This window comes from Molossus molossus, unplaced genomic scaffold, assembly GCF_014108415.1.
Source record: "Molossus molossus isolate mMolMol1 unplaced genomic scaffold, mMolMol1.p scaffold_m16_p_8, whole genome shotgun sequence".
Lineage (NCBI taxonomy): Eukaryota > Metazoa > Chordata > Mammalia > Chiroptera > Molossidae > Molossus > Molossus molossus.
In genome coordinates this window covers 65151088-65173722 of record NW_023425402.1, presented here as the reverse complement: position 1 = coordinate 65173722, position 22635 = coordinate 65151088, and the positions used below count along the sequence as shown (strand labels likewise).

At 36.4% G+C, this 22635-nt stretch overlaps 1 protein-coding gene across 1 annotated transcript in view; it reads left to right on the top strand.

Annotated features, from left to right (window-relative positions):
- The window catches only part of ZNF292 (zinc finger protein 292), an 81536-nt gene that overhangs the window by 19790 nt on the left and 39111 nt on the right, over positions 1–22635 (top strand). Inside the window, exons 2-3 of the mRNA XM_036248032.1 lie at positions 21853–22007; positions 22201–22279. Coding sequence (XP_036103925.1) covers positions 21853–22007; positions 22201–22279 — 234 coding nt within the window. The remainder of the gene's footprint in view (positions 1–21852; positions 22008–22200; positions 22280–22635) is intronic.

The window sequence follows — 22635 nt, the reverse complement described above, 5'->3', positions numbered from 1 at the left end:
TATCCCCATTACAATACCAGCAGGGGCTCATGGGGCCGATGAGTAGGGTAAGACTGAAGTCTTTGGTATGTATAGTTTTGTAAATTCAGAATTCCAATTATGTCATCATCACTTGATCTTTTTTGGTAGTGAGTGAATAAATTACTTTCTGTTTTATTTTAAGTGATAATTGTGTTGAATTTCTAATCCTAATAAACTAATCCAAAAATTGGGGGATGGGAAGAATTACTTAAGAAAATAGCCCTGGCTGGTCTGCCTGCGGTCTGGAGAGACCCGGGTTCAGTTCCCGCTAAGGGCACGTACCTCGGTTGCAGTTTGTCCCCGGCCCTGGTTGGTCGTGCGGGTGACAGCCACTCGATGTGTCCCTTTTGCATCTATGTTTCCCCCTCTCTCTCTTTCTCTCTCTCCCTCCCACTCCCACTCTATCTGTACAAAAAATGGAAAAATGTCCTCGGGTGAGGATAAAAAAAAAAAAAGAAAATATAACAAGTTGTCAGCCCTCTTTGTCTTAAATACATAAAAACTACTGTTATTTATGGGTCTAGAACAATCATGATAAATATCCATGAATTTCTGTCATCTTGTCCAGTATCTCACTTGACTAAATCTCTGGATTCCAGTGCCTGGCCACTTAGTACTGAAAAATAGACATATCCACAGCCAGATCTTTAGCTGAAGGGCTGATGGATGAACCTGTTATTACTGATAAATTAACGTAGTTTGGTTCTCCTGGATTAAAAACTGATTTCACTACTTAATTGTTTGCTTGTGCCAGCAGTATAATATATAAGCCGTAAACCCCAGGAATGTAAAGTAACAAAAAAAGTGAATATGAAAAGACAAATGAGGAACTAAAAAGCTCCCACCCCATTCACCCCAAGTGCTACCTACCTGCTTATTGCTGCTATGTGGGATGGGATTTAACTGGCCCAGTGTTGCTAGGTTTTCTGATTTTTTTTTTTTTAAGAAAAAACTAGAAATCCAGATTCTTAGGTATAATGTCCCAATTTTGAAATATTGGCAACTAATTCAAAGTGTCTGGGGGGAAAACCCCAAAACACTGTGTGAGCCAAATAAAACATGTCTAGGGAATTTATTCCTGGATATTTTGAGCAGTCTATAGTTTGCCAGAAACAGTACATGAAAAACAACAACTCCCCTAGAGTGAGTTTTGGTTCTTTATGATAATATCACAGTCTTTGTGCTTCCCTCCTTCTTTTGCATCTCTGGGAATTGTAGTCTTCTGAATGCATCTGGAAAGAGGGGTGTGTGTACAAATGACCAATATGGTAAGGGGAGGGAAACAACTCAGGTTGTTTTGACACTTTCTTTAGAGAGCTCTTTAAGGTAAAGATACCCATTGGCAAATATGTAATAATCTCTTACCATTTTCCTGGTCTTCTGTTCCTCCATAGAACTCTGTGCTTTAATTTATCCTGAGGCCTGAAATATTTTTGTGTGTGTGTAGGCTTCAAAAAATTATCTCACAATTAAGGTTTTATTGATTGTTCTGAGAGAAGTACACAGACGTTTCAATTTGTACATGATTCTTAACTTGCACACCAAAAACCTAAAAAGTCATGTAGTTGTTCTTTTCTAAACAGTTATTCTAGTGACTTTCCAGCTTAAAATATGGAGGTACATTTTTCCTTAATAGAATATTAAAAATCAGTATCTTTAAGTGTTGCTATACTGTTATATCCAAGTCCCACCAATTCACAATTTAATATCATATACATTACATAATCAAATTTTCAACTTTTCACAGCACATTAACAGAGTTAACTAGGAAAATTAGATTGCCACACCAAAGATGTTAGAGTGCACAAAATTCTGACAGGGAGAGCCAAAATCAAGGAGTGTGATTTTCTTTAGGAAGCAGTTCTACCAGAAACATGGGAATAGAAGTTATTTAAAATGTTTAAGACGTATTAAATGCATGAGTGACTCCATCTTGCCATTTAATATGTTCTGTATTAGAGGATATAAAACTACCCCCATCTGTGGATGTTAAGCTAACACCCAAGACAATTCCTGTTTTCTGTTTGCACCAACAACTAACATCCAGCAAATGCTTTCACAAACTCTTTTAAAAAAATAAAAGCATTTACACTTTAACAATGGGATGAGGTGGAATTTCCTCTTTCTAAAAAAGGTTTCTAGAGCTACTAAAATTTTGCATTTATGAAATAGTTGATAAACATATTTCTCTGGATTGCACAAAAGGGAGACAGGGACCACTGATAAGAAAGACATGGTATATGATATTAATCACACTTGGCTTTCCTGTGTCATCAGAGGCTGGGCTGTCCTCGTTTTTAGTTTCTCCCTTTACTGCAGGCAAAACTTTCTTAGTTTGTTGGTTACCACTTTGATCCACTTTCCTTTTGCTCCCCTTTTCCCTTTTGTTTACACCTTTTTTGTCAGCAGATTTATCCTCTCCTGCCGCCTTCTTTGGCTTTGTTTCCATTTTTGCGGGATCAGGGTTAGTTAACAGCCTCACAGATCTCTTGGATTCCTTTGCCAGTCCCTGGGCAGAGCTGACTTTGCTCTAGGGAATCCTGGCCAGTGGAGCAGCACATGCTGGGCTCCTGCCCGCTGCAGCTCCTCCCGTCTCCCCAGCTGCTGGGACCTGCTGGCTGACAGATTTTAAACCAATATTTTAAGTTTCCAGAAATATTTAAATGTATATATCCCAGGGTTATTTTATTAGTATTTAGTGGAAGAATGGAGTGCAAATTAGGTAACACTAGCTTGCAACCATGTTAACTTGAAACTTAGGTGATTAAAGTTTAAAAAATATGCTTATGTTTAAATTAGTTTTTAGAATATCATTATTCTTGCTTAACTTTTTTGCATTATGTAAGAAAAATTCTTAAATTTAGATTAACACGTAGCCATCTGTATTGTCTTTTGATTATTTTAGAAAGTTTAGTTCACTTGTCTTTCAGGTAAAAATAACCAAATATCACGTTTGAAAATGAACAAAATAATGAGGGATTAAAAAAACTACAAATAACTTTTAAAATAAATTTTTATTAGAATAGATTTAGATTTACAGAAACATTGTGAAGACAGTACAGTGAATTCCCATAAACCCCATAGCCAGTTTCCCACATTAGTCACATCTTGCTTTCATATGGTACATTTGTCACGATTAATTAGCCAATATTGAAACATTACAGTTAACTAAAAAGTCCATACTTTGTTTAAATTTTCTTAGTAGTTTTCTTTATTTTATTTTAAATGACCATGTCCTTGGTTCCTTAGTAGTTTTTTGTGGGGTTTTTTTTCTGTTACAGGATTCCATCTAGGATACCACATTGCATTTAGTTATCTTATATCTCCTTAGGCTCCTCTGAACTATGATGATTTCTAAGACTTTTTTGTTTTTTAGTTTTGAGGAGTACTGGTCAGGTATTATGTAGAATATCCTTTGGTTGGAATTTGTATAATGTTTTTCTCTTGATTAGACTGGGGCTATTGTTTTTTGGCAGGAAGACCATACAGGTAAAGTGCCATTGTCATAACAGTCATATTAAGGGTACATATTAACATGACCTAACACTGTTGTTGTTAAAACCTGGATCACCTGGCTTAGTAGTAGTGTTTCTCCGATGTTAAGTTATTCTTTTTTCACCATTGCTTACTGTACTCTTTGGAAGGAAGTACTATGTACAGGTAGGAAGTTATGCTTTACCTCCTTTAGGGTGGATCAAGATAAATTATTTGGAATTCTTGTAAAAGGGTGGTTTGCCTCTTTTCCTGAATTCATTTATTCAATCATTTATCTACATCATTTCGGACTTGTGGATATTTATTTTATATTTTGGGTTATAATCTAATACTTTTATATTTTGTTGCTCAAATTGTTCCAGCTTTGACCATTGGGAGCTCTTTCAGTTGCCTTGTGTTCGTTTGACATGTCCCCTACCCCCACCCTAAATCTTTGTGTGTGCATGCGTGTGCATGCGCACATGTTGTGTATTTTAGCACAATATATCTTTTGATTTAGAAGAAAAAATTTTAAATGGAGGTTAAGTTTTATACATAGATAATCCTTCCAGTTTTAACTAACCTTAAAACTCCATAGTAAATAACAAAACTCAACTATTATGGTTATGCCCTACTCTCAGCCTTCTTATTCAAATACATTCAGAGATATTGGTGAACATTATCTAGGAAGTGAATGTTGTCAACATAGAAGACCTTAACAGCGGTTTTCAACCTGTGGGTTGCAAACCCTTTGGGGTTCTAATGACACTTTCACAGTGGTCGCCTAAGACCATCAGAAAACACATATTTCCGATGGTCTTAGGAACCAAGACATCGCTCCTCTATCCGTGTCCAGGCAGGTCCACCCACATGCAGGTACCCCCACGTACAGCATGAGGAACTGTTTTTAAGGGTTGTGGCATTAGGAAGGTTGAAAACCACTGCCTTAGAAAAATTTAAAGTTCTTGAATCAGTGAAAAATGCCCCTGCTTGCTATAGGGAAATTTACCAAGTAATAGAGTTCTTAGGCCAGTGGATATATATTTTTAAGAAGACTGCAGAAAAGTTTCTTTAAAGAAATATTTACACAGTCAGTAAACATCTATGAAACATATGGTGGTTTTACTTTGGATCAACTCTAGTTTTTTTGGTGATATAAATTCCTTTCCAGAAATTGAACTCTAATATATAATCTGCCTGGAGAATTTGATTTACCAGGAGTCAGTGAGGTAATTGGTTGGGTTGGGTGGGGTGGTGGTAATATATCCAATGAAATGTCATTTAGTCATTAGGATCTTTTGAAAGTCAATGTTTTTTAACAGTTTTCTAGATAGTTGAAATATCCTTTAAGTCAGATAGATAAAACATTTTTGTGTGATTAGCTTTTCTTAACTCTCCAGTGCATAGTATTAAAAGTCTCTTAACATTTTTTTTTTACTATTTCCATTTTTTTGTGATAAAAATGACATTTTTGTTATTTAAAAATCCAAGCAATACAAAGGTGTTATCCTCTCCATCTTGTTCTGTTCTTCACTTCAGAGGTAACTAGTTACAAAACAGTGTCTTTCTAGACATGCACCTATGGATTCACATAAATATAATTCATTTATATGTTCATACAGTATGGGATCATATAATACATATTGTTCTGTACTGTACATTTTTCACCTGACACTATATCCTGGTCATCATTCCATATCAGTAAATTCAAAACTATACATACTTGTTTTTCTCTATTGATTTTAGACAGAGAGGAAGTGAGAGGGAGGGAGAAATAGAAACATCAAAAGAACATTATTGATTGGCTGCCTGCTTCCCACTGGGGGTCTGGCCCACAACCTGGGCATGTGTCCTGACTGGGAATCAAACTGGCAACCTCTTGGTGCATGGGTTGATGCTCAACCACTGAGCCACACTGGCCGGACTATACATATTTTTAAAATAAAACATTTCATAGTATGGACATACCATAATTTATTAAATAATCTATTAGTGGCATCTAGGTTGTTTCCAATATTTTAGATTACAGAAAGTGTCAAAATACTCTTTCTCAATATCTTTGCAAGTATGTGGCAGTATTTGGTTAGGATTATTTTGTGGAACTAGAAGTTTTGGTTCAGCAGTATGCCCACTTTAAAATGTTTGTATTGCCCCGGCCGGTTTGGTTCAGCGGTAGAGCGTCGGCCTGTAGTCCAGAGAGACCCGGGTTAGGTTCCCGCTAAGGGTACGTACCTCAGTTGCGGTTTATCCCCGGCCCTGGTTGTGTTGTGCAGGTGGCAGCCACTCGATGTGTCCCTCTCGAGTCGATGTTTCTCTCTCTCTCCCCCCCCCCACTCTATCTGAACAACAACAAAAAAGAAAATGTTTGTATTGACCTACAAAAGACTCTACTGATAAACATTCTAAAACAGTGGTTATTTTAAATTTTTCATATTTTTTTCCACTTTAGTGAAGTGGTGTCTCTCTGCTGCTTTTAATCTTTATTTTTTTATGTTTCTAACTGGGGAGGTTTGAAATTTCTTTTTCATAAACATATGCTTTGTGATGGAGAAGCCTTTAAGACCTTTTTGTTTTTCATTTCTGATTCTGGGTTATGAGGATACTATAGTTCGAATGATTTTTACATAATTTCTATTTTAGGAATATTTTTAAATTTTTTATATTAGTACCTCTGAGTTGTTAATGTCTGAAAAAATATTTTGAACATTAAAATTTTAAGCGTTTCATATATATTGATTGATATTTTCTTTTTCATTAGTTTCAAATTGTTTCTATAAATTCCATTAATTAAATCAGTAGAAAGTTCACATAACCAGAGACCTATGATTTAAATGACACTAATTTGCTTAAAATTTAAATCATATAATAACCAGGTCTCTACTACATACTACATATTAACTGTGTGATTCATATTCAGTCATTTTTAAAATATTAAAACAAGAACAAATTTGTAGTTGGGAAATGAATTTTGGTTAATATAGGTTATTGTATGATATACAATACTTAAATGTGTTAGATGGGCTTGGTAAAGTTATTAATTCTCCATAAATTCCATGGTCCTTAACTGAAACCTTTGAGGCCAGATGTGATTCGGAATTCCTAAATTTATAGCTTTCAGAAAAGTAATATGATACATATACTGTATGTTACACAATACCTTCCGAGGAACTTTGGGGTACATCCCATAAACACATAGCAAAGCTGTGAATGAAGTTCTCACTAAATGGGATAAAAGCTATGAAGTATTTCATTCTACTTTATTTTAATTGTTGAATAATATTCAACTATATGTGTAACAAAACTTTTTATTTATCCATCTACACCATTTGGTTTGTTCCCAGTTAGTGTTCTGTGAACATGCATGCACATTTCTTTCTCTTTTTTTTTAAATCCTCACCTGAAGATATGCTTAGAGAGGAAAGAAGAGAGAGAGGTAAACATTGATGTGAGAGAGAAACTCCCATCAGTTGCCCCCCTGTATGTGCCCCGACTGGGGATCCAGTGAACTCCCAACCTAGGTAAGTGCCCTGACCAGGAGTCCAACTGGCAACCTTTCCGTGCATAGAACCAGTGACCAACCAGCTAAGCCACTCCAGCGTGGCTCATATACATTACTTTTTTTTGTTTTTTTATCCTTACCTAAGGACATTTTTCCCTTTGTCTTCAGATAAAGTGGGAAGGAGGGGAAGAGAGAGAGAGAGAGACATCAATGTGAGAAGGACACACTGATTCGTTGCCTCCTTCAGGACCCTGACTAAGGCCAGGGACAAACCACAACCGAGGTACGTGCCCTTCACCAGAATCAAACCCGTGACTTATTGGTTTGTGGGTTGACGCTCTAAACACTAAGCCAAACTGGCCAGGACTCATGTACATTTCTTTTTGTCAACATATTTATATTTGTTTTGGATGCATTGCTAGTTGATTGCTGATTTCGATAGTGAATTTATGTTTAACTTTTTAAGAAACTGCCTGATTGTTTTACCAAAGTGGCTGTATAAATCATTTTATATTCCTCCTAGCAATTCATGAGGGTTCTAGTTTTTCTATATCCTCACCAAAACTTGATACTGTCTTTATTTTTATTTGTTTATTTATGATTATTTTTGTTAATCCTCACTCAGGGATATTTTTTTCCCATTAATTTTAATAGTGGACGGGAGGGAGGGGGGGGGAAGAGAGAAACATTGATGTGAGAGAGAGACATCAATTGGTTGCCTCCAGGACTACCCCAGCCTGGGCTAGGATTGAACCTGCAACCCAGGTACATGCCCTTGACAGGGAATGGAACCTGCAACCCTTCCATCCAAGGGCTGATGCTCTAACCACTGACCCAAACTGTCCAGGGCTGATAGTGTCTTTCTAAATTACAGCCTTTCTAGTGGGTGTGTATTGGTTTGATGTATTTTACTTTGCATTTGACTGATAATTGAATATCTTTTCATGTATTTTTAACCATTTGTTGTATTTGGAGAACTGTTCATTTAAAACTTTTGCTAATTTTTAGGGGGAGGTATTATCTTTTTATTGTAGAGTTGTAATAGTTCTTTATGTATTCTGGATACAAGACCTTTATCACATATCATATGCAAACATTTTCTCCCAGCTTATGCCTTGTCTTTTCATTTTCTTATCTTTTGTTAAATGAAAAATGTTCTTTTCCCCAGCTTTATTGAGATAAAATTGATGAATAAAATTGTATATATTTGAGGTGTACAAGGTGATTTTATAAGCATTATGAAATGATTACAATCAAGTTAATTACATCCACCACCTCATATAGTTCCCATTTGTCTGTGCATGTGTGTGTTGAGGACGCTTAAGATTTACTCTCTTGGTAAATTTGAAATATATAATACAGTGTTATCTCTAGTCACAGTATGCTTCCCATAACCTATTCACCTCATAACTGAAAGTTTGTACCCTTTGACCAACATCTTTTCAAATCTCCCAATCCCCACTCCCTGGCAACTACCATCTACTCTGTTTCTAAGAGTTTGACTTTTTTTCTTTTTAAGGTTACATATATGAGTGAAATCATATAGTATCTGTATTTGTCTTTGTCTGGCTTTTTTTCACTTAGTATAATGTCCTCCAGGTTCATCCATGTTATAGCAAATAGCAGGATTTGCTTCTTGTATTACTGAAAAGTATTCTATTGTGTATATATACCGTATTTTCCTTATTTATTCATTCATCAATTAACAGGTTGTTTCTTTATCTCAGCTATTATGAATAATGCTGCAGTGAACATAGGAGTATAGCTATCTCTTTAAGATACTGATTTCATTTCCTTCAAATGTATATCTAGAAGTGGGATTGCTGAATCATATGGTACTTTCATTTTTAATTTTTTGAGGAACCTCCATACTGTTTTCCATAATGGCTGTATCAGTGTACATTCTCACCAACAGTGTACATGGGTTCCCTTTTTTCCATACCCACACCAACACTTTTTTGTAGTAGTCATCTTAACAGGTGTGAGGTGCTATCTCGTTAATTTTTTTTTTTTTTTTTTTTAGATAAGGACTTCTTTATTTTTTAATCCTCATCCAAGTATATGGTTTTTATAAATATTGATTTGAGAGAGAGAGAGGAGAGAAAACAAAACATCAATTGATTGCCTCCCCTGACGCACCTCCCACCGGGGATTGAACCTGAAACCTAGGTATGTGCCCTGACTGGGAATTGAGTCTGTAACCTTTTGGTGTACGGAATGATGCTCCAACCAACTGAGCCACCTGGACAGGGCTCATTAATTTTTTTATTTTCAGTTCTCTGATGATTAGTTATCTTGAGTGCCTTCTCATATACCCGTTGGCCATTTGTATATCTCCTTTGGAAAAATATCTGTCTAGGTCCATTGCCCATTTTTTAATTAGATTCTTTTTGCTATTATAAATATGACTGTTTCTTAATTTCTTTCATGTAGTTTATTGTTAGTGCATAGAAATGCAACTGGTTTTTGTATGTTGATTTTGCATCTTGCAACTTTACTGAATTTGTCTTTCTTCGTTTTTTTAATGGAGTCTTTGAAATACAAAATTTTTTTATTTTGATGAAGTCTAGTTTATCAACTGTTTCTTTTTATAGACCATAGGTTCAGCATTATATCTAAAAACTCTTTCCCTAACTCAGCATCCCCAAGATTTTCCTCTTATGTTTTCTTCTAGAAGTTTTATAGGTTTAGGTCTTTATTTAAGTATGGTCCATTTTGAGTTGAATTTTGTGTATGATGTTAAGTGTCTCATTTCATTTTTATGCATGTGGATATCCAGTTGTCCTAATACCATCTGTTGTGTTGACAATGGATCACAGTCTCTCATAGTTCAGCCTACATAGATTAACATTTCTCTGAGGAAAAGGAAGTAATTTTTTCATTTGTTTTTAATCAAAAAGTTCTTTGTAGATCACTGAGTATAAGAACTAAGTAAAAACTGGTTTATGCCCTGGCTGGTTTGGCTCAGCAGCTAGAGTGTTGGCCCATGGACTCAAGAGTCATGGGTTTGATTCCACTCAAAGGCATGTACCTCTATTGCGATTTTGTCCCCAGCCCTGGTCAGGGTCGTGCAGGAGGCATCCAATCGATGTGTCTCTCTCACATCGATATTTCTCTCTCCCTCTCTACCCTCCCCCTCCCACTCTGAAAATAAGTGGAAAAGTGTCCTCGGGTGAAGACTTAAAAAAATAAAAATAAAAGACTGGTTTCTGCTGAATTTTATTACCACAAGGATAGTTATAAATTATAGAAATAAAGGGAATTGAGCACCTTTTAAGCTGGGCTTTCTGCCATTGTATTTCATGTTTTAAAGTATGTGTACATATTAGTCCCTTTGAGCTACTATAAAAAACAAAAGCTACTTGGCTTATAAACAACAAAAAGTCATTTCTAACAGTTCTGGAGGTTGAGAAGTCAGGATCAAGGCACAGCAGATTCAATATCTGGTGACAGCCCACCTCCTGGTTGACAGTGCCTTTTTACTGTGGCTCACATAGTGGAAGAGGCAAGGGAGCTTTCTTGGGCATCTTGTATAAGGACCATCATCCCATTCAAGGGGGCTTCACCCTTAAGACCTGATCACTGCTCAAAAGTCCTGCCTCTTGATGTCATCACTGTTGGGGTTAGTATGCAAACATACTCAGTTCATAGTAGTAGGGATGTCGTATGTGTGGCAATTGGCTCATGATAGACATAGCCAGTAGACTGTGGTACCTGTTCTGGCTGAGCCCTAGCAAATTGAGATTGAAACTCTTGCTGTTATTATTTATGGCAGTTTGACTCTGCTTCTTTGAATGTGATAATGTACATATTTGGGCTTGTAGGTCCCTGGAGATAGGATTACGCTCTGGGTAGGGGATTTTCTCTGTAAGATGTTGCTTCTGTGATATGGTGTTTAGCTGTATAATGGAATGAAATTATCCCTCTAGACTTGTGCCATGTGTTTACCTACCCTGTGACTACTTGACTGTTGGAGTGATGATAAAATGGTACAGGTCAGCTAGACATGTAGTCTTGTTTTTGGAATATATGTACAAAGTCAGAAATACCGTGGAGACTAACATAAAATCAGAACTGTCATTTTTAGAGTGTGCTATATGGAGAAACAGTTATTTAGCACTGTGAAAATTAATTTACTGGATGGAATCCAAAAACCTTTTCTCTCTGGGTTATGTACTAGACATATTTTTTAAATCTCTACTTCCATTACGTCATGTTTCTTAGGGAATTAGAGTCACGTGTGGGCATTACAAACAGGTTAGTGTCAAGCATGCTCATATTAGTCCAAGTTTGAGACCCTCTATGCCAAGAGACCAGTTTGGTTGCTTCTGAAAACTTTGCTTATAGCAAAGAATATACTCTACAAAAACTAGAGAAATTAATGAACCACACACCATGTTAGGGTTGAGAATGGGAAATTTTGGGGTTATGATGTTCATGCCACCAGAATGCTGCAAAGAAAGTAGGCCTTGGAGTCTGTTAAATTTTCTCTCAGCTTATTCAGGCTCATTAAGTAGTCTTTAAGTTCATCTTGAAATTTCTCCTAGTGCCATTTGTCTGATATAGTTATTCTTCAGGCTCAGTCCACAGCTGTTTTCAGGGGATCTTTTTTTATTAGCTCTCTCATGTGAATTTCCCTTTTTCCTAGATACCATTCTCATTCCTTTCCTGGTTTATTCCCTCATTTTGGTGAAATTTCCCCTTCAGTAGCATCCTAAATAATGTGCCTAGAAGGTGAATTTTTTGAGAACGTGCGTATCTGAAAATGACTTTTCTGTCTTAATACTTATGGTAGTTAGATGGAAATAATTTTCTCTGTTTTCTTTTAAGCCTCACCCGAGGATATTTTTCTGTTTATCCTCAGACAGAGCGGGAGGGAGAGAGAGAGAAACATTGATGTGAGAGGGACACACCAACTGGTTGCCTCCCGTACGACCCCTGTCAGGGCTGGGGACAAACAGCAACCGAGGAGCGTGCCCTTGGCCGGAATTTAACCTGCGACTCATTGGTCCATGGGTCAACACTCTACTGCTGAGCCAAACTGGCCAGGGCTCCTCTGTTTTTAATGCAGTGTTTCATGTTCCTTTGACCTCCAGTGTCGCTGTTTTCCACTTCCCCCAACCTTACTTTGATCCTCTCTTTGCCCTGGAGGTCTGAAATTTTATGAAAAGGTATTTTGGTATATAGGTCTACTTTCAGTAATTGTGCTGGACACTCAGTGGGTCTTTATAGTCTTAAAATGTATGTCCTTAGGTTCTAGGACATTAACTTGAATTAGTTCTTTGATTTCTTCCCTCCATTTCTCTGTTCGGACTTACTGGAATTCCTATTAGTTGTAGGACCTCTGGCACTGTTTTCAAAATATTCTTTTCTTTCCTATCCCTTTTACTTTATTTTCCTCAGTTTCTCTTCCAACTCTTTAATTGAGGTTTTCGTATCTGCTGTTATATTTTTAATTTAAATATTTTTTTCTATAAATATTCCTTTGTGATGAGATGTTTTTGTTCATAGGTCTAATACATTCTGTCACCTCTGAGAGTATTAATAATAGTTTCTTGGAATTTTGTCTTCTCCTTGCATAGTCTCTGCTCATTTCAACTTTCTTTTCTTTTTATTTTTTTTTACTGTTTGTTTTGCTCTCTCACCTGCTAGATGCTTTCCTCATATGCCTAGCAGTCCTTAGCCATTCACATTTAAAGGTATATGTACTGAAAACTGATTGAGAATTCCAAGCCCACGGGTTATTATAGTCTTCACAATAAGAGGACTTAGCTAGTTTCTTTCTTGGGGAAGATCTGGTGTCAGAATCTTTGAGTCTTTTCTCTTGAGTTCCCAGAGGACTCCTCAGCTAAGGACTCTGGAGGATCTGGCTATGATTTGAGGAAAAGGACTTGAGAAGGGAGCTGTCTCTTTGTAGTCAGTATGTAAAGCTTACTTACTGCCCTGTTAAAGGTAAGATACCTCCCCTCAATTGTGTATAGACACCCTTTTTTTTTTTTTTTTTTTTTTTAAACTTCTCTACAGAATAAACTTCTGCTGAGGATAGAGAGGAGTAGTGGCTAGTTTAGGTCACCAAGCTGTGGAGAGGGACGAGGAATCAGGTAGGCTTAACTGCTTAAATAGATTTTCAGCCAGTTCTCTTATCTCCACCTTTACCCCATTTTCACAGGCACTTGGTGCTCGCAATTCTTGAGCCCTTTGGTGATTTCTGCAGTTAGTGTCCTTATGTAGAACCTACTTAGAGTGCCAGTCTTCATATGCTTTCTGGTGTTTAAAATTTTGTATCTTTTTTTCTCCATTACTATTTTCTTAGTGTAGTTTATGCTGCTTTTAAAATAATTACTGTTTTAGCGAGGTTTGAAAAGCACAAGATGCAAAATATATGTGTCTCATTTTTCCACAAAAGCCTTCAAATAAATTGTAATAACTTCAAAATTTTAAAGAGTATTGCACATTCACCAAAAGTTTAGGGGGTCCAAAAATTTGAAACTACATTTTCCTTCTTTAACTCGTGTACAGTAGGATGTTTCAGAGATTACACGACGTGTGATACAGCAACAGATTAAAGGCAGAAAAGATATGACTCCTGCTCTTTTCTATTAAATCAAACACTGAAGAGATCTGAAAAATGTAAAACAATGCCACTCTTCTAATTTTTTTGAAATATTGAATTTAAAATGCCTTGTTTATAATAATGTGATGGGTTTATTGTTATTTTAATTCCATTCATAAATACTTTGAAAATCTTAATTTTCAGTTCTAATATGGTGAATATCAATAGTTGTAACCCATATAAACAAAAACTCTGTGAGTCCTAGCAATTCTTAAGAGAATAAAGGGTCATGAGACCAAAACTTTTGAGAACTTCTAGAGAATCCTAGATATAAATTGGAACTGAAATATGAGTATAACAGTATAAACTTATTCAGCAGTCCACTATTTTTATCTTTACGTGGGACAATAATGTAATTAGCCCTCATGTTCATTAAATTTAACACTCCTGTAGTTTTATTCCTCTTTTGTTTTCTCTCCTAACAATCCTTAGAGGAACTAAAGGAAGATGCTGGAAGTTAATCTGTACTGTCTTTTGCCCTAGAGTATGTATGTTCTACTGATTTAGATAATGAGAAATCACCTTAAGAGCCAAATGTTAAAACGTACATTTTCATTCCTAAGGGGACAAAATGGCCTCTGGGGGAGGAAAAATGAACAGACAAACAAATATTAGATATTACAATACTCTATGGCCTATAAACAGATATACTACAATATATCTAGTATTAAATGTCATTGGGGATGGGGGACAGTTAGGATAAAAAGTCGAAAAGCTCCTTGAAAGGGGTTGATAATGAAGAGGTTGAGAAACACTGTGTTGATCTCCTTAGAGCATGAACCTTTAACCTTTCTTTTGTTCGTATTTCTTTCTCTTATCTCAGGCTTGTCCATAATACACACTATAAAATAGAAGTTGTCACCACAGCTAGGGGTCCAATAGGTACCTTAAAGAAAGAGGTGGCTAGGTGAGACATTTAGCAGCTAGAGAGCCCCTGCCTGGTCTCAGTCAGGGAGCTTGACTCATTCATCACTCAACTCCAGTCATTTGTTGCCATGCAGTAATATAGATGGCCTAATTTTCCAAAATGTTTAAAAAAGAAAAGTAAGAAATCTAAGTTTTAATGTATTATTTTTAAATATTACAAAATAAATTTAAATTATTTTAAAGCAATATATACATTATCAAAACCTGTATGAGCCCTGCACACTCGCATTACTGTGTCTCCAAAATGTGACTCCTCTACAGCTTTCTGAACTCAGAGTCATCTTGCTCCTGCTTGAATAACTTCAATGCTAGGTCCTCCTGTCCCAAGAGGTTAACCTGTTCTATTTTTGTTTAACTCTAATTGATGTTTCTGCCTCATGGGAAGTAGAAATATATCTTCTTCAAGCTTTAATGTAGAGCTCCTGGTTTGCCCTGAGAGACCATGCGGAATAAGACTAATGGTGTGGCTCAGTGGTTGAGCATCAACCTATGTACCAAGAGGTCACTGGTTCTATTTTTTATCTTTATGTAGGACAATAATGTAATTAATCATCATGTTCATTAAATTTAACACTCCTGTGATTTTATTCCTCTTTTGTTTCCTGGTTCAATTCCTGTTCAGGGCACATGTCCAGGTTGTGAGCCAAATCCCCAGTAGGGGGCATGCAGGAGGCAGCCAGTTGATGTTCTTTCTCATTGGTGTTTCTATCTCCCTCCCTCTCCCTTCTCTCTCTAAAAATCAATAAAGAAAAAAAGTTTTTAAAAAAAGGACTAACTCTTCTCTTATGTGACAAGTTTTCAGATTTTGGCTGTGAATCAAATTTTCATTTGTCCAGAAATGTAGAGCATATTAGTTAAGAATTTTTTTAACTCTGAAGTCAGACTACTAGGGTTTCAATCTTCTCTCTGCCTCTTAACTAGCTCTGTGATCTTGGGGCTTGTTACTTTAGCCTATTTATGCCTCAGTTTGCCCATTTTTAAAAGAAGCATATTACTGCCCTGTCCTGGTGGCTCAGTTGGTTGGAGCATTGTTGCATACCTAGGTTGCAGGTTCAGTCCCTGGTCGGAGCACATATGGGAGGCAACTGATCGATGTTTCTCTCTCTCCCCCTTCTTCTCTCTCTAAAATCAGTAGAAACATATCCTTGGGTGAGGATTTCTTTTTTAAATATGTTACATAATTACTAATGGTAATACATGTGAAGCTCTCAGAACAATGCCTAGCATATAGGAAATATTCAGTAAATGTTATTTGTTATCCAGATTAAGCATCCTTAGTTCCATCAGTCTTTCTCTGTATAACACAGTTAAAAAATTTTTTTTTTACCATATTTGGTTTATAGTTTGCTCATGAATGGAAGTAATGTGGTGCCTTGTAGGAAGACTTGAGTTTCTTTCTCTATCTCTTATTCTCTATGTACCATACCCCAAACTGGATCACAAGGACTTTTATCTTTATATGTGTATGTGTATATAAATGTAAACATATGTATATACACATTTATTTATTCTTGAGGGTATGTGGGAATAAAAACCATTGGTGAGACAACTGTTGTGAGACTGCCCCTCCCCCATTTTCCTAATAAAATCCTGATTTTATTAACACATTTTCCTTCCCCTACATAGCTTGTGCTTCAGAGTAGGCCTGATCTCTAGGCTTGGAAAGAGGGAACTCATTGGTTTAAAAGTCAGCTGTAGGGCCCCAGCCAGGTGGCTCAGTTGGTTGGATCATGGTCATATAGACCAAAAGGTTTCTTGTTTGGTTCCCAGTCAGGGCATATGCTTAAATTTGGGGTTCAGTCCCTGGTTTGAACATGTAAACTGACTGATGTTTCTCACATCGATGCCCCTCTTCCCCCCCCAAAAAAGAAAGGCAGCCATGGGATTCCAGTATAACGGTGTGATTTTTGACATTGGTATGTGATGCAGTTTGGCCATGGAGACCTGATGAGAAATCTGATGGAAATTGGGTTGGGAGTTTCTGGGAGAGGTTCTTTGTTCCTAAAAGAGATGCACATGAAGAGATGGCTTCATTTTTCTTCTGATTATTGCTGAGTCTGGGTAAGAAGCTTGTTTGACTCTCTTGAGACCTGGGTATTGAGTAGGGGCATCATCTGACGTTGGCAGAGTGAAGACATAAGTGGGTCCTTGAAGACATTGTTGAGCTGCTGAACTAACCAATCCTGGAACTGGCCTTTCCTCCTAATTTCCTATTATGTGGTAAACCTTTCTTATTTATGATGCTTTGAGTTGATTTTCTTACTTTTAGCTAAAGTAATCAACAGATAAAGAAGTCATTTAAATCTTTATTTAAAATACGTTTTTATTGCCCTGGCTGGTTTGGCTCAGCGATTAGAGCGTCCACGTGAGGGCCAATGAGTCGCGGGTTTGATTCCGGTCAAGGGCACATACCTCAGTTGCAGTTTGTCCCCAGTTCTGGTCGGGGTCATGTGGGAGGCAGCCATTCAGTGTGTCCCTCTCACATTGATGTTTCTTTCTCTTTCTCTCTCTCTCTCTCTCTCTCTCTCTCTCTCTCTCTCTTTTCCCCTCCCTCCCTCCCTCTCTATCTGAAGAAAAATGGAAAAATATCCTCCGGTGAGGATTTCAAAAATGTTTTTATTGATTTTTTAGAGAGAGAAATAGAAACATCTATGTGAGAGAAACATGGATTGGCTGTCTCCTGCATGCCCCCTACTGCGATTGTGCCTGCAACCCAGACATGTGCCCTGACCAGGAATCAGACTGGGACCTCTCAGAATAAGGGACAATGCTCATTCCTCTGAACCAAACTGGCTGGGCAAGAAGTCATTCGATTCTATTGTGATTGGCAAATTGGGTAAATGGTATTTAACTTCATGGAGTTATGAGGAATAATTGAAATAATATAGGTAAAAGCATTTTGTAATTATAAAGTAATTCCACAGATTTATAGTTCTTTTACATTACCACAATCGTTGTTTGTAGTGGACAGAACATTTCACAGAGAGTAAGGCTGCCTAGTTTTGCTAATTACCATTTGTATTAATATTGTGCAGGTCATTGGATCCTTTAATGCACGGGTGGGGAATGTCCAGCCTGAGGGCTGTATAAGGCCTGTAAAATCATTACCAGCTAACATCACATGCCTCACCAAATTAGCCTGACCAAATACAGCAGGCTAACTTTTAAGTTGACAATTTTGTATGGCCCTCGAATGATGTTATAAAGTATTTTTAGAGAGGAAGGGAGAGGGAGAGAGAGATAGAAACATTGATGAGAGAGAACATAGATTGGCTGCTTCCTGTATGCTCCCCACTGAGGATCTGGCCCACAACTTGGGCATGTGCCCTGACCAGGAATCGCACCAGTGACTTCCTGGTACATGGATAAATGCTCAACCACTGAGCCACACCGGCCAGGCTTGAATGATGTTATAAATATCCAAGTGGCCCCTGGCAGAAGAAAGGTTCCTCTGTAAAACAGAATTAAATGATCTTTATAATTCTGTGAAAGGAATGAGTCTGATCATTGTAGGATTCCCACCTGAAATTTCTTGTATAGATTAAGGCAGTAGGTACAGATGAGTAACTTTTTTTGTTTCATTTTTTATTTCTTTTTTTTTTTGGTTTTTTAATCCTCATCCGAGGATATGCTTTCTTATTGATTTGGGAGGGAGGGAGGGAGAGAGAGAAAGAGAAAGCGAGAGAAAGAGAAACAGAAACATTGTTTCCAGAGAGAAACATTGATTGGTAACCTTTCATATGTGGCCCAACTGGGGATTGAACCCATCACCCTTTGGTGTACATGGCAGTCCAGCCCACTGAGCCACACTGGCCAGGGCAATAAGTAACTCTTTTAATTGAAGAAAGCATAATTTATTAACCAATTGTTTTGGGCATGCTTCCAATTTCACAATGATTCTATTGACTTAGTGTCTTAAGAAACTAGAGAATATCTACTGCCATCAGTATACCTTTTACTTACTGGCTAGCAACTCTCATAGCTTTATACAGATATTTGCTTTTTAACCAAGCTTTTAAACTTATTCTCCTATATAGGTAATCAGTATGAACATGTCATCAGTTTTCTTTTTGGTATCATCTCATAATCTGCTGTCATCCATTTCTTCTACCCTCTCCTGACTGTTCAATAGCCACATAAATGGTCTCCTTTTCACCAGAATCTGCTTCCTCTCCCTCTTTACTCATCTGTAAAATAAAGTCAAAGGAGATCATTTTTAAGGTGCTTTCTGGGCCTAACATTTTGTGATTTGTCAATTACTATTTTCATTAATTCAAACTCTATTATACCCTAAGGAACTCGTGTTTGATTACATATTAGAATTAAGTTTAAAAACTTATTTGAGGACAGTGGAACTCAAATTACATAAAGCAGAGAAGTAATGTCTGAGTCCCCTTTGCAGAGAGCTAGATGTATCAATAAATGTAAGGATTAGGCAAAATGTAGATATATGTAGCTGTATATGTTTTTTTTTTTTTAAGTTTTTCTTAGGTTTGGGAAATAAGAAAGAATCTTATAATTTTAAAGATGTTGGAAAATTTGTTTGATGCGTTTTCTTTTCCGGCAAAAGTTAAAATTACAGGGTGGGACAAAAGTAGGTTTACAGATATTTGTATGGAAAAATAATACAATAATTAATAAAGAATATTACAAGAATACTTTTGCCCCACCCTGTATTATAGAAATTGATCTATTACTATAAGAAAACTAATAGTAAAATCTAAGTGTTCAATTTAATCCATATTAGGTTGGGAACATTTGCCAGTCATGAAGTTCCCTAGACACCTAAACTTGTTTTTCCAGAAAAGAAAAATATTATTTAATAACTTTGTGTAGAAAGATGGGTGAAAGCTAAAGTAATAATTGTGTGCATAGTTGATATTAATTCTGAAGTCTTTGAAGATGTCTGTCCATCATAAAATGCCTAAGGAAAATATTAAATCCAGTTGTGCCAACATTTGCCCATGTAACATTTTTTAAACATGAAACGTCATACTCGGTTTTATTCCTAGAAGTAGAGGGATAATCATAGAAGAATCTAGAATGCAGATTTTTTGCATTCATTTGGCAAGTTTTGTTTATATGTTCTATATCCTGTTGAGAGATTGTTTTTATTGCTGACACCAAATAGGTGTCCTATAATTTAGTCCAATTCTGACACTAGCTGGAGTTAGTGTCAGATTCCACAGGTTGAAGGACTCAGTCCCACAAGGTGGCCCTAACTTAAGATGCCTGAACTTCTGTCCAAGTGGAGGGGGTCAGGGTCTATGAATATATGATTACTCAGAAAGTGAGTTATTATTATATTGCTCTTTGATTTGCCATATTACCTTTTCTGTTCTTCCTTTCTTCCTTATTTTCTGTGATCATTTACTATTTCTGCTAGTTAGAGGTTAGTAACAAAGACAAGGCAGTAAGTGCTTTCTTTTGAGTGTTTGGGGTAGAATATAATTCATGTCCTCTTTCCTTCCGTCCCACTATCTTTTCTTCTTTCCTAGCTACCCATACTTTTTAAATTTTTTATTTATTTATTTTTAAAAAATTTTTATCCTCACCTGAGAACATTTTTTGTCCTCACCTGAATATTTTTGTTCAGACAGAGTGGGAGGGAGAGGGAGAGAGAAACATCAACATGAAAGGGACACATCGAGTGGCCGCCTCCCGCACAACCCCAGCCAGAGCCGGGGACGAATCACAACTGAGGCATGTGCCCATGACCGGAATTGAACCCACGATTCATTGGTCCCTGGACCGATGCTCTAAGCGCTGAGCCAAACTGGCCAGGGCACTTTTTAAGTTTTTTTAAAATATATATATATATGTATATATATATTTTGTTCAGATAGAGTGGGAGGGAGAGAGAGAGAGAAACATTGATGTGAAAGGGATACATCGAGTGGTCACCACCCACACGACCCAACCAGGGCCAGGTCCAAACTACAACCGAGGTACGTGCCCTTAGCAGCAACCGAACACAGGTCTCTCCAGACCCTCAGGCCAATGCTCTAACCGCTGAGCCAAACCGGCCAGGGCACCTTTTAAGTTTTTTAAAGCTGCTTCTGTATGCCAGAGGATACAAGCCCTCATGGAGTTTTCCTTCAAATTAACCTCTTTTCTAGGAAATGACATCTGAATTTTCATATGAGATGAGTCTTAAACGTTGAAGTGTGAAGAGGACCAAGTGTGGCCGTCTTATATTATTAAAAAAAAAATTTAATTAGAGCCCTATTTTATTTAGCATAATTTTATAATCTTTTAGATAGTTTTTAGTAACTCACTATTTTAGTAGTTATAGTCTTAACATGGAGGTGTTTAACTATTGTAACCAATTTCTTTCATCTCTTCTGTAGATAAACAGCATTTTTTTCTTTTTGGTTCTGCTAAAGTGAACTTGGAATATGTACTTCATTAAGGAATGATGAGTGTTTTCAATTAATAAGCACTTTATTACAAAAATTACTTGACCTAATTATCAATCTTTAATATTGATTACACAGCCCTGGCTGGTTTTGCTCAGCGGTTAGAACGTTGGCCCGCGGACCAGAGAGGCCCAGGTTCGGTTGCCTCTAAGGGCATGTACCTCCGTTGCACTTTGTTCCCAGCCCCATTTGGGTCATGGGGGTGGCAAGCCACTTGATGTCTCTCTCTCACATTGATGTTTCTCTCTTCCTTCCTGACTCCCTCCCGCTCTATCTCAAGATAAATGCAAAAATGTCCTCAGATGAGGATAAAAAAATAAAAAAATGTATTGATTACATATATTGAAGATCTTTAGATGAGTTTTAAAATGATAAAACTTGTCCTAAAAGACAGTAATGTGTTATGCACTATTATTTTTTATTAACTGAAAAATTATGTCCTTTCTGACCATATTTGATTCATTTTTTTATATGTTGAATTTTATGCTCCTTATACAAAAACATAGAAAACAAATATTCTATGAAATTCTTTACTGCATGTCAGGTCCAATACTACTTGCCCTGGTGTCTTCTATTTAAAATAACTTAAATCTTAGAAATTTTGAGTGAAAGATGCCATTTTGACGAGGGTAGAGAAGAGATAATGCTTACGCTATTTAAAACCAGCCTTTATGAAATGATGCTATCATTGGATGAATTAACACCTTTTTTTTCCTATAGAGAGCTGGAAATAAGACAATGGCTTTATAACTTTGACTATTTTAATCAGTATAAACTGGTTTTTGTTTTTATAAATAAATGTATTTTTAAAATTTCTCAGAGAGGAAAGAAAAACACTTGATTAGTCAATGTGTATTTTGATTTACATTGAATACTTTTTATGATTTCTTCCAAAACAGACACTCCTTGAATATGCAGAGAAATGGAAAACTTCAGAAGATCCCTTACCTTTATTGGAGGTATACACAGTGGCTATCCAAAGTTATGTTAAAGCCCGACCTTATCTTACCTCTGAATGTGAAAATGTAGCATTGGTTCTGGAACGCTTGGCATTGTGAGTAAACCTTTGAGTAAATAAAAAATTAGATTTAGCTTTTTTGTTTTAACTTTGTATCTTAGCTCTTATGATAGTTTAATCTTAAATAGATTGGTTATGGGACATCTACTGATAATGTTAGAATTATTCATTTTATTTTACTTCAAACTTTAATAATTATTTGTATGTTTACCAATTTTTTGTTTTTTAGAAGCTGTGTTGAACTTCTACTGTGTCTGCCTGGTGAGTTACCAGACAAACAGTGGAAACAATTTCAGACACTGGTGCAGGTGAGAATATTTACCTATTAGTTTTAATATAGGTACATTTTAAGTTAGTTTTCTTTATTCTTAAATTATTGGGTTAAACTTTAAAACTAAGTAATGATAAACTTTAATTGCTGTTGTTAACTAGTGTCTTGCATGTAGTAAATGTTCAATAACTGATTAATAAGTGAATATATATATTTAGATAGTTTGGTTTAATGTACTGTTCTTTAAGATCAGATAATTAAAGACTTTGCCAGAGCAGTAAGGGAACATAAAAGAAAATGTCCTCTTTAAAATGTCCTCTTTTGTATTTAGAAATAGTTTAAATAATGTTGAAAATCTTCAATATGCTTTATAAGAATTTAATATATCTCATT